A 13,465-nucleotide genomic window follows, 5' to 3' on the forward strand; every position below is an offset into this window, starting at 1 on the left:
AAGAGAGATGTGTGGAAATAAAAAGAGCGTGGTTGAGAGAGCAGAAGAGGGTGTTTTGAAGTGGTTTGGGCACATGGAGAGGATGAGTGAGGAAAGATTGACCAAGAGGATATATGTGTCGGAGGTGGAGGGAACAAGGAGAAGAGGGAGACCAAATTGGAGGTGGAAAGATGGAGTGAAAAAGATTTTGTGTGATCGGGGCCTGAACATGCAGGAGGGTGAAAGGAGGGCAAGGAATAGAGTGAATTGGAGCGATGTGGTATACCGGGGTTGACGTGCTGTCAGTGGATTGAAGCAAGGCATATGAAGCGTCTGGGGTAAACCATGGAAAGCTGTGTAGGTATGTATATTTGCGTGTGTGGACGTATGTATATGCATGTGTATGGGGGGGGGTTGGGCCATTTCTTTCGTCTGTTTCCTTGCGCTACCTCACAAACGCGGGAGACAGCGACAAAGTATAATAAAAAAAAAAAATATATATATATATATATATATATATCTTTGTTGTGTATGCAAGAAAATCTCTAATTGCATTATGGTATTGAACACAAGGATCTAATGCGGTATCATTACAAGATCTTATCATTACACATTCTAGAATAGATATTGAGAATATCATAGATGACACACCCATTGGAAAAAGTGATCATGTGATGCTCAGGTTTGATTATTTGTAAGTGAGGATGTTAAAAAAAGCAGAGTTAAACTCAATTTAGAGAGGAAATATAATTGTGGAAACCACAAAGCTCATTTGGTAACTTGGTAACTTAAAATTGGAAGTGAATTTCAGTGGCTAGGTACCAAGGCATTTTGGTTAAAGGTTCTGAGGAATTTACAGAGAAGAAGGAATGAGTACCTATGGCCTGGTGCAAAGGGTAGGTTTAGAAGGAAAACTTTTTCATTAAAAGAAATCAGAAAACAAAGGAGTTTTGAGATGTGTTGTAGGAAAGATATAGGCATTACTCCAGCCAGCCAGCATTTATAAGGATTGAGAGAGCAGGAAACAAGTGTGGCAGTCTAGAAAAGGAGCAAAGAAGAAACTGAAAAGAATACTGTGTACAAGGAAGAAGAAAATCCAAGATTTTTCTGTAAATTCATCAGGAGTAAATTGTTGGTCATTGAGCAACTAAATAGAAAAAGGAATTCAGAGGGAAGGGTTATAGAGGATGATGCAGGTATATATGAGGAACTGAATGACATGTTCAGAAGTGTTTTCATGGTGGAAGACACTGTAATCCTTATACCAATGAGATGGAATGAGGAGGAGGTTGTAGCATTGAGATACTTAGAATTGACATTAACAGAATACAAAAGGTTCTTGATCCATTCAAGGCTCATGGTCCCGATAAGATGTCACCAAATAAGCTGAAAATATGTGCACATACACTTGACATACCTCTTTAAATACTGTTCAAGATGTCACTAGTGAAAGGCATAGAAATATAAAAAGTAATATGATAGTAGGAAATGTTCAGGTGATAGGGCCCATGAGTGTGAGACTCCCTCCCTGTACAGTGCAAATAGATAATTAAGCACATAACTCTCCAGCCATAAAACACAGATGGTGATAATGCACAAACACACACACACACACACACACACATTTTTCATAAAGTATATTGTGTAGTATCTTTGAGTATGGTTTATGATGTATGGTGGTAGAGAGATGGTTGCTGATGCTCACTTGTTTGTTCTAGCATATCCAGTTGGCGGCAGGACTCACGACGCTGGTGAGCCCAACACGTAGCCCCCACCCCCCCAAGCCCTTTGTGCATTCCCTGCTTATGTTGTACTTGAACCCCTTATTATACCCTATTCTGTTTCTTATGATATAAGTCCTTGATGCCTGGGGATACAATTTTCACTCCTTGTACTCAGTCCACCCATATGAAGTAAACCCACTTTTTTTCAACATGTACATGTCCACCCCATTTTACCCCTTCCGATTTGTGGTGTTTCTTACCACAGCCTGAAGTATCTCTCTTGCCTTACTCTGCTAATTCCTTGTTAAGTCTCCTCCATCCCCGGATGTGCTCATTCATTCTTTGCTTTAACCTGTCTACTCATTGTTACAACCCCTTTACCATTTCTTCTATTTTCTTTTTTTTTTCCTATTCATGTATCCCCCACTCATTACCGCTCAACCATCTGTTCCTTTTGGTACTACTTTCTGTAATTTGCCTTATGCACATCTATATGTGTACATGTTTAGTCCTCTCAGTGTACTTCTTTATGTTCTTTTCACGTACATTTGTAGTTGTCTTATTTAACACGTTAGTCTTGCTTGTGTGCACATGTAGTTCCCCACATGTACATCCTTAGACCCCCCTTATATTTTTCTAGATCTTGTTTTTCTACATATTAGTTCCTGTTTGTGTACACCTGTAATCCCGCTCAGGTTTATTTGTAGTTCCTGCTTCTTTATGTCTTTTGTACCCCTCTTGCATATCAAATGATCTTTTATCATATTTTTCTAGGCTCCATGATATACACCATTATGCCGTCTTATGAAAGCTTTATGTCCCATAGCATTCATCTGTAGATATCCTTGTGTAAACCACCTGTGATATAGGGAAATAGAGTGGGAGAGTGCTGGAGGGAGTGAAATAGGGGAATGATGTATGTGAGGGAAGCAGGAAACAGATGAGGAACAAGCCATCCACTCATGTACATATACATACATGTAAATGCCCATACACGTACATATACATACACATATATTTACATATCAACATATACACATTTACATAGATATACATACACATGCACATACATATAACACATGTACATATTCATACTTGCTTGCCTTCAATCCATTCTTGGTGCCACCCCTCCCCATAGGAAACAGCATTGCTGTCCTCCACTTCAACGAGTTAGTGCCTGGAAAACAGATAAAAAAGGCCACATTCGTTCATACTCTGTCTCTAGCTGTCATGTGTAACACATCAAAACTACAGCTCCCTATCCACATCCAGGCCCAACAGACATTTCCATGGTTTACTCCAGACGTTTCACATGCCCAGGTTCAATCCACTGACAGCATGTTGACCCCGGTATACCTCATCGTTCCAGCTCACTCTATTCCTTGCATGCCTGTCACCCTCCTGCATGTTCAGGCCTCAATTGCTCAAAATCTTTTTCACTCCATCCTTCCACCTCCAATCTGGTGTCCCGTTTCTTGTTCCCTCCACCTCTGACGCATACATCCTCTTTGTCAACTTTTCCTCACTCATTCATTCTATATGTCCAAACTATTTCAACAGCATATCTTCTCTTATATTGAATTCCTCATGTATAATCTGACACAGCTATCTTCACTGTTTTGTTTGATGATTAGTTAAAACTATCAAAACATTGCGAGACTCGACTAGAGTCAGCATGTCATTGGTTGGTATACCTGATTAGGTGGAAGTTTCAGGTTCCCATTTGGATAATGTTTTGCAGCATTCAAGCATGATCAATATTCATTATTTGGAAACCTGTCTGCTGAACAGTAAATGGTGAACTGGCAACTTGTTTCATGAGTACCAGGCCCTCCACCTGTTAACAAGTTTCACAGACTGTACATTTTCCCCAAAATCAGGGAAGATAGTTGTTTCTATGATTTTCTTTTGTCTGTTGCTACATGGACTTGTTTGTCAACTTGTTTATTCCTGTAGGTCCCCTTTTATGTACCTTTAGATTGCTTCATCTTCACCTTTTTTGTTTGTCTTGTGTACTTTCATTCGCCACTTTATTTACAGTGTAAGTTTCCCTATTTACATTTGTTGGTCCCCTTGTCTACTGGTATGTCTTTTGTTTATCATAAGTGTACCATGTGCACAGATAACACGCACAAGTAGGCCCTTTGTGTATACTTGTACTTTTTCTTATCATAAATCTGCATAAATATCTCCTCTTGCACATCTTAGGTCCCTCATGGACACCAATAGGTTTCATGTATACTTATAGATAGCATTCATGTACATTTATAGGTCCTTAATGTATACTTATAGGCACCTCATGTATACCTGCAGATTCTCTTAAGTAAATCTGTGGGCACACCCAATGTACATTTATAGCTCCTCATGTTTTCCTTTTTTGCTACCCTTTGCATACACCTCAGTTCCATGTGTACTCATCTTGGTCCTTGTTTGTACACCTGTACAATCATCGCAAGTTCCTGTAGGTCCCCTCTCATACACCAAAAAGTCCTCCATGTGTCAGTACATATCCCTTGCATACATATGTGGTTATTCTTTGTGTATATATATATATATATATATATATATATATATATATATATATATATATATATATATATATATATATTTTTTTTTTTTTTTTTTTTTTTCAAACTAATCGCCATTTCCCTCATTAGTGAGTTAGCGTTAAGAACAGAGGACCGGGCCTTTGAGGAAATATCCTCACTTGGCCCCCTTCTCTGTTCCTTCTTTTGGAAAATCATATATATATAGATATCCCTGGGGATAGGGGAGAAAGAATACTTCCCACGTATTCCCTGCGTGTCGTACAAGGCGACTAAAAGGTGAGGGAGCAGGGGGCTGAAAATCCTCCCCTCTCTCTTTTTTTTCTTTTTTTTTTTTTCAATTTTCCAAAAGAAGGATTAGAGAAGGGGGCCAGGTGAGGATATTCCCTCAAAGGCCCAGTCCTCTGTTCTTAACGCTACCTCGCTAACGCGGGAAATGGTGAATAGTTTGAACGAAAAAAGATATGTATGTACATTTTTTGTGTACCAAACGTTATAGGCTATCTCAAGTTGAACCTTATCATGAATTTTTTTTACTCTGGCTTCATGGGTGAGTTACACATGTAGACCTCAGAGCCATATTTTATCTGGCTATTATGTTTTGTATTTTGTTGATTTCTTGCTTTATAATTTCTTCATTTGCAGATACATATTGTATACAACTAGTTTACATCTGCAATATATTTAATGTATTTTTCTTAGTTGATAGTTTTTAGACATCCTTGTATTATCACATAGTTAAAGATGTAAAGAAATCGCCTTAGGGTAAGGTATGACCCCATGGGAACTACAGCAACCCAAAATCCATAGTGGTGTGAGGTTTTCTTCAACTCGTTTGTGTTCCCATGATACAACCTAGCTGAGGGTAACTTTTCACTGACAGTATAACAGTGGGCAGGCAGAGTCTAGTAATGCCCCATTCACATAGTATTACAAGAAATATTGCTCAACACATACCTGTACAAGAAAGATTGCAGAATATGTTTGAAAGACCTGCTTCTTTGTGCCTTTCACTTAATCCTCTGTTCCCTGTTTATGTGCCACTCAAAATCCTTTCTTCCTGAGTTTATAAGTAGTTTAACAACCATTGTTGTAATCAACCTTGGTCAACTGTCATGCTCATTGTAAGGCTACATATTGCAACAGGGTTACATTCTTGGAACCTGTTGCAGGTCGAATCTGTAATGGGTCAAAGTATTGATGTAAGAGGAGTTACAGTCTCATCTATATATTTTCCATTGTAACTTATGGATTGATCATGCTGTCCCCCCAAAAGAAATTACCTTGCCACCCTTATACTGTCATCTGTCAAGACATAATTTAGGTAATATGTAATGAAAACTTACTGAAAAAGGTACTATACTGAAAACACAGTCATGAGAGCTTTAGATACAACTTGAGTGGAATAGGTTGGACTCAGGGTTACTAGGAGGAAGAGGAGAGGACATTGGAGTTATCTACATTCTGCTCTGAATTATGTGATTCAATATCTGTTACTTTATCACAGGTAATACTGATGATATATGATAGACTTACCCAAAAATATGGTTATGAGAGATTAAGGCAGTGAAAATTTTTTTGATGGGATCTACTTCGAGGAAGACAGAATTTACTAGGCTTGTCTGTGTCACCTCCAAAATCATCTTATCCAGCAATGGATGAGGTGGATGACCTCCAGACTTATCAAAATATCTACACTTTATGTGGATGTTATGAATAATGGGTGTGGCAATGAACGTAAACAAACATATTTTGCCAGTTGGTTAGTTAGAAATATTGTGGTATTTTGCAGTGGCATGACTAAGATATGCATGAAAAGTACACACACACCTCAGATTATGGTGATATATTATAAAAGAAAATATTCTTTTGGATGTTAACAGTGTATAGATAGATATAGAGATTTGCTTTTACCAGTGTGTTGCAAGTCAAAGCACAGTGTTTTAAGTTGATGGAGTGCCCACTAATTCTAAAGTGTCATGAATTTGAAGTGTCAAAACTTGAAATATGGTAACCTGAAGCCTTGCTGTATTTCTTATCCCAAAATGACTTCTCTTTGCTCCGTTCCTCGTTGTCACTGTGGTCGTAGAACTTGTTATATGAGTGAATATGGTCCTTCCTTGCATCTTTTGTTGGTTTTACCATCATGATTTAAATTACCTCCCTGTAACTGTTTTCCTTTGTCTTAAACCTGCAGCTTTTTCAAGATGAAATTATAAACAAATTAGCTGTTTGTCAGTCATGAGTTCCCCCCCCCTAGTACAGGGTAGGAGTTAATAAAGAAGTTCCCACTGGGACTTGTTACATTTTTCACACCAAAGAATAACTATTGTAAGAGACAAAACAAATGCTGTGGTAAAGGCTGTAGAAAACTAGATATGATGATAATTGTCACCATCATGGGAGCAATCTGATGAGAGCCTCAAAACACTGTCCTGTTATTTCGAAAACAATAGTGTCTGTGTGCTTATCTCTTACACAGTTTTGCTTTCATGAAATGTACTTTTTATGGATGGACTGGTGATGCAGCTGCTACATACAGCCATTTTTGTATTTGAAGTAACAGGATTGTGGTTTAAGGCTTTATATAGTTCACTCTGTGGCTGTTCACTTATAACTGATATCCCTTTGTTGGGAAAGGGCACATTTTACAATGTTTAACCCTTTAGTTATATAGTCCAAGGCCACGTTTTAGTTGGCTGAAGGTTAAAGGTAGGCATGTGTGTTGTCTATCAGTTTACTAGAGGAAGTAGTATTACTGTTGATTATTTGTACAGCGAATTATGTTCTTATTATTATCAAATTACCAGTTTTGAATGTATGAACTAATAACAAATTTAAGATATTGGTTCCAAAATTAAGCTTTCATAAGAATGGACAGTGATAAACTTTATTCCCATATTGTATTCATCATAACTGTCTGTAAATTAAGCCGTACTTTTATATGATTTGGTAGAAATGAGAACTGATACTCCAACCTCTGCTTCATCCTACCCAGAGCATGCCACTGTCATGATTCTTTCATTGTTAAGGAGAGCAAACAGGCAAGGCACACCTAAGATGCACTTCTACCTGTCTACTGTGTTTTTCCTTTAGTACTAGTAATGAAAAGAGTTATGTTTGATTATTTGAAAGAGCTTTCAATAAGATTTCAGGAATTTCTGTAAGTAATGTCAAGGTATTCATCTAGACTACCCTTGGTTCAGGCAAAGCACACTGAGAATGCATTTCAGCCTGTTTGCTCTGTTTTTTCTTAGGTTGTAGAAATAAAAGTTACAATCGATGATTTGAAGAGAACTGTCAATAAAATCTCAAGTGTTACTGTAAGCAATGTTAAGTTTTTTGTGTATACTGGCCTTAATTCATGCTTCTGTGGTATGCTTTGCATATAGTTCCACACCATGGCCCTGTGATATATTTAGTGTATAATTATGTCTGCTTCATAATTATTTGATGTATTTGATGTGCCATTGTGTATGCAACATTAATTAGTAGTATATTTGCTATGTTTAGTTGTATGTGCATCATTTACCTGAGGTATGTTTGATATTCAGGTATATGCACATTATGCACTCATGATGTGTTTGCTGTTATACACACGTCCAACCAAAAACAGATCATACACTTGACCAGTTTCCAAGCTATTATTCCATGCTTGCTCTTCTGCATTCTTCTTGCATCATCTGTATCTATTCATTTTGATTTTTTTGGTGCATGTTTTCACCAGTTTTCCCTCAAACCTTTGTCTTTACCGTTATCTCCAGGGCATCTAGTCACATTTTTATGTACCCTATCAGTACTCATATGTATATAGGAGCACAGTTTTTCAAATGTAGTTAGGTTTTTCCATGTCTTCTTTCATCTGAGGACTTTATGCTTAGTTTTTATTTTCATTTAGTGTAGATTTATGTCTATATATCTATATTATTTCCTTCCTCCATTGCCTTCCAGATATCATATTTTTTCATTTCTCTTTATATACCATAAATAATGTATGAGTCTATCCTTTCTCTACCAGGTCATTCAGAAACCAGGTGGCACTAGTGGGCTGACCAACACTACGAAGAGTGCAAGTCTTGGATCTTATGCAGTCTCAGGCACGGGTGTCTCTTCGGGGTCATCTGCAAAGTCGCAGCAGACAGCTGTGTCCAGGTCTAGGTCATCAGCAGCTCACTCCTCATCACCCACCCGCCCCACCAGTGTTTCTTCACCAAGGTAGGAGTGGAAAGAAGTTATCTTCTTTTCTGGTTCTTGCCAGAACTCCCTGAAGGGGGAATGGGATTGAGAGTAAGAATCATTTACCAATCATTAGCTTCTTAAATTTTTCCATCCGATGGAGAATCTTAGATTGGTTTTCCCAGCTTTTCTGTAATCCAGATTTATGGGTGGATGGTGCACAGAAAAGTGGTAGATGTTGCAAGTTTGCACTGACCACTCCTATATGATAAGTGTAACCATGAGGATATGAAGAGGTTGTATCCTTCCAGAGTTATCTTATTTTTATTGGACTTGAATATTTTTCAGTGCATTTAACCTTTTTGAGTGACAGTTATGCAAAGACAAACATCAGGATACTGTACAATTCCAGTGTAAATCTTTCATTGGGCAAGATATTTATTTCTCAGTCTGAAGAGAGATATTCTCTGTTCTTTTGTTCTTGGAGAATTTTGTATTATATCTCTTACCTGAGGAAGATGTTAATGATGTTCCTTCTGGAAAGAGCACTTGTTTACTTTTTTTCAGGGTCATTGTAGCATTATATGTCACATGACACAGCTTCTTGCATACAATATTGCTCTTAGGCCCAAGATATATGAAGCTCCATAAAGGCCTGAAGGCTTTCACTCTGTGTTTTTTATTTATGATATACATAGTTGTTTGTTTTATTTTGTTTCTTTGTGTTCGTTTGGTTTGTCGTATTTCACTTACGGTTTTTTCTCATTTGTCCTTGAGTCCCAGATTACTTGAACATGTATTGTGTTTAGCAAATCACTTTCTCATAGATGTTATTGTGGTGAATATTATTTATCATTTTTACTTTGAAAAAATATTGAACAAAGAGATCTCGGTTGTTGCTCCCTGGTGATCGGAAGACCACATTATGGCTTGCTAACAGCCAGACAACACAGCTGCTTTTGATGCAAGTAGTGTTATGTGACTTATTTACCCTCTAAATCTTCACTCATGTTACTTTTAGTTACTAGTTGCCTTGTGTCAGGTATTAAATAACATAACTGAAAGTTACTTCGATCTCATTGTTGCAATAGGTGAACTTTGTCATGTTTGCTACTTAATTGTTTTAAGTTTGCAGTTGCCCTGTTCTTTACTTTCCCAGCGTATTTTTTATTTTTTTGCTTTTTTCAAGCATTATTTGGCTGTTGCTTAGTTCTTTAGTTTCCAAATGGTGTACATAGCATTAAAGCTATTTGTGGTGGCGGATGGGGAAGGGCCTTGAAATGCAGCACTCAGCACCTCATCTCAACCAGAGAATATAGTAACATTTCATTGTTGGGGATTTAGATTTACCAAAGATTAGTTACTCAAGTGAGAGAGATTATGCATAATTATGACCTAACTGCCTAGAAACTATGCATAAATGTGATTTTACTGGCTATTAGAGAACCAGTCAAAATGTATTCCTTTTGACATTAAAATCGCATACTACTTTCCCACCACGTTTAGTTTTGAAGATGTGCTTATGGTACATAGATAGTGTGTGTTGCCGATTGAAGCACGTAACAGGATCTGATAGCATGCTGCAGAGTTGAAATGGCACCAGGCCCACCCCTGGTCTGCTACAACACATGGCATGATTCATCACCATATACATACTTGGCTTGAGGCGCCCATACCTGCCTGTTGACAAGCATTGTTCCAGCTGTTAGAGTCACGATGTAGTTTGGCACAGAAGTGGTACATGCACACTGCACACAAACCTAGCCAGCCTACTGTCTCACATAGTTGTCACCTGTTCTTGGCATACTCAGTATATTCTTGTTAGTCATGAACAGCTGTGCCAGCTTATATCATATGCGAAGTACAATACTTTTTCTAATGTGGATAAAGAGGTAGTGGGCTGCGCCATGTGACCTGCATGTTGGAAGCACACCTGATGCCGCCAGCGAGCTGTTATGGTCCTAGTCTGGGGAGAACACAGGTCCTGCGTGGTGCCTCACCTACAGCCCTGCCAACATGTCCTTCAGCTTTGCGCTGCCGCCTTGCCAGACTTTTTCCTATTCACCAAAAGTATTTGTGCTCGGCACACACACAACCAATGTTGATTAGTTTAGTTAAGTAAGTGGATGAACTCACCCATATTATTTTCACGTGCCAAAAAGTCTTGGGACGTCACAACCAACATTATCTTGCCTTGGAACCCACAGTTCCATTTCAGTTTTTCTTATTTTTGATTTTGATATTTTTCCCTGGTAATTAGTTTGGAATATCAAACCTTACGTTTCCGTAAGTCTCTATGCATGTAACTGGGAATTTTCTCTCTTTGTAACAGTATTTATTTCTAAATAGGTGTCACAGACAATAGCAACATATGTAAAACGAGATTTTTAATGCCACTTTGTGTCAACATTGCCGAAAGTTTCTTTACAGATCTGCAATTGGGTGTGATATTTCACATTTTCAATTTTCTAATACTTTGTGCTTTGAAAAATGGTTGTGGTTGTTCATATTAAAGATTTCACAAGCTAGTTAATATATATGTAATGCTTTTTTATGCATATTTGGAGCCTAAAAGGTCAAAAGATGCTTTCAAGTGAGAGAGATAATGTCTGATAGTATTTTGCTAGTGAGTCAGTTCATTGGAGGTTGGCTTGGGTGGTGCAGCCAGTGGGGCCGTGTCATGCAGGGATGGTTGGCCCTGGCCTGGGGTGTGTGTATAGTTTAGAAAGGTGGGTAGCGAGACTCCCCTGGTGGCGTCCTGGCCTGCTTGGCCCGCTAACCCCCCAGCCCGCCCCAACAGTGGCTGCGTGTCCTGGCCTGCTTGGCCCGCTAACCCCCCAGCCCGCCCCAACAGTGGCTGCGTGTCCTGGCCTGCTTGGCCCGCTAACCCCCCGGCCCACCCCAACAGTGGCTGCGTGTCCTGGCCCGCACGGCCTGCTAACCCCCCGGCCCGCCCCAACACTGGCTGCGTGTCCAGCCCCGTCCGTAGACTGTCCGGCTTCTCCCAGTGGAAGCGAGTGGCTACCAAGTTGGGAGTCAAGTAAGTCAGCGGCGGTGCGCCCCTCCCATCAGTCAGTCAGTCCGCACGCACACCCCATACCTGCCCTAGCTCCTGTAGCTCCTCCTAAGTGACTCCTGCCTGCCATCCTTCAAATTAGAGCTAGTGGCAGCTGCATCGGTCACAAAGTGCACGATCTAGCCAGCCACAGGTGTGGTGCTGACCAGGGTGTCCTGCCTCCCTCCACTACCACATCACTCTGTACTTGCCAACCATATGCCTACCTATCTCTGTGTCATAATATAATTGATATGTTTGCAGGTGTGTTACTAGACCCCCCACCCCCTTCAAAAAGTACAAATATTTTGAAAACAGTATTGACTGACCATAGAGGATGATGGCTTTTGTAAAGATGATAGACAAAAAGATCTCTTTCAACAGTTCTCTTTACAGAGTATTGTTATTACTATATTCATTCATATTCACTGATTTATGCTGTTTACAGGATTCTGTATTTTGTTTAGATATATTGCTCATCATTGAACAAGTAAAAGTATACATGTGAAAAGCTGATGTCACCAGATGAATCAGATTACAACTTTTATTTGTGGGTAAATGAATTCATTGATTACTGTGGTAATGAGGGGGGCAGTGTTATCGCCTGCCAGCTGGATGCCTCCTGCTTGAAAGAAATTGTTGCTTGAACAGTTTGTTGCCTAAAGGATACATAGACTGCCCTGAGGGACGCACTGCCTGATAGAGCACCTCTAAAATGATGTGCTTTCTTTTGAAGGGCATGACATGTCATAAATCTGTCCCCAGACTATTGTCCAAACGAGGTATTTCCTGAGGGATGTTTTGCCTTTAAGTGCTTCCCAGAGGAAATTCTTCTATTAATGTAGTGAAGCATGTGTCCGAGCTCCTTCCTGTCTCTCCCTTATGATTATTGTGTACATGTTGTTCATTATTGTTGTGAATCGATGTTTAGTATTTATACTGTTCCTGTTATGATATTTGCTCATTGTTTTAATGGAAAAGAGCACAAAAGTTTTTGCACTTTGATATATTTTTCCTTACCCAATCCTGTTTTTCTTGTATGCTTTACTCTTATGTTCTTTCTACATGATTGAAGCCTTTCCATTAAAATGAAGTGAAAGATTTGATCTTTTTGTGGTGGTTGAAACTCACTTAAGGTTACATTTTCATTTGTTGCGCTGATTTTGAATACTTTCAAGCATGCTTTTGATGGAGGTAGCTGTATGCCATCATTTTCTTTCATCGAGACTGATCTCTACTGATTCCTTTTCTTTTTATTTATTAACTATTACAGTTTTCTCTTACAATGTTTATTGTTTACTGAAACCAGAAAGTAATTATTCCATATTTTTCTTCATCTGTCATTCTCTTCTCATCATTTATCTTTCCTAAAGTTTTTAAATGATAGTATCCGTGATATACTGACTGCTGATTTGATTCTTTGACCTTTTTTGTATGGATCAGCAATTCCAAGTATTACAGGTCTCTACTTTTTATTCTGTTACTTCTCCAAGTTTGGGAGGATGGATCAGGCATCACTGATATCCCATGATGCTGGGTTTTATATCATTATGTTTTGTACAGTTATTGTACTTAGTGCATACTTAAACATTGGCCTAAATGAAATTGAGCATAAAAAAATGACACAGTCACTAGACAGTAAACATTTTGCTCTAAATATGCAGGCACCACACCTAAGATGTACAGTGCATTCGCTCACTAACATTTGTCCGTATATTTCATCGTATCTTGAGACATTTAAATAATGTATTAATGGACGTGATTGGTTCCCAGTGAAGCTCGGTTTGTGGCAGGGGTGTGATGTCACCATGGCTGTTTAATTAGTTTATGGATGGGGTGGTTAAGGAGAAGAATGCAAGAGTTTTGGAGGGAGGGGCGAGTATGCAGTCTGTTGGGAATGAAAGGGCCTGGTAAGTGAGTCAGTAGTTGTTCGCAGATAATACAGCGCTGGTGGCTGATTTGAGTGAGAAACTGCAGAAGTTGGT

General features: G+C 38.9%; 1 protein-coding gene across 1 annotated transcript in view; it reads left to right on the top strand.

Moving 5' to 3' along the window:
• Nucleotides 1-13,465, top strand: part of cyst (rho guanine nucleotide exchange factor 18 cysts) — a 642,386-nt gene that overhangs the window by 572,398 nt on the left and 56,523 nt on the right. Inside the window, 3 exon segments of the mRNA XM_071683416.1 lie at nt 1,698-1,730; nt 8,268-8,464; nt 11,334-11,465. Of these exon segments, the coding sequence (XP_071539517.1) occupies nt 1,698-1,730; nt 8,268-8,464; nt 11,334-11,465 (362 nt within the window).

The sequence above is a fragment of the Panulirus ornatus genome, chromosome 36 (genome assembly GCF_036320965.1).
Source record: "Panulirus ornatus isolate Po-2019 chromosome 36, ASM3632096v1, whole genome shotgun sequence".
NCBI lineage: Eukaryota > Metazoa > Arthropoda > Malacostraca > Decapoda > Palinuridae > Panulirus > Panulirus ornatus.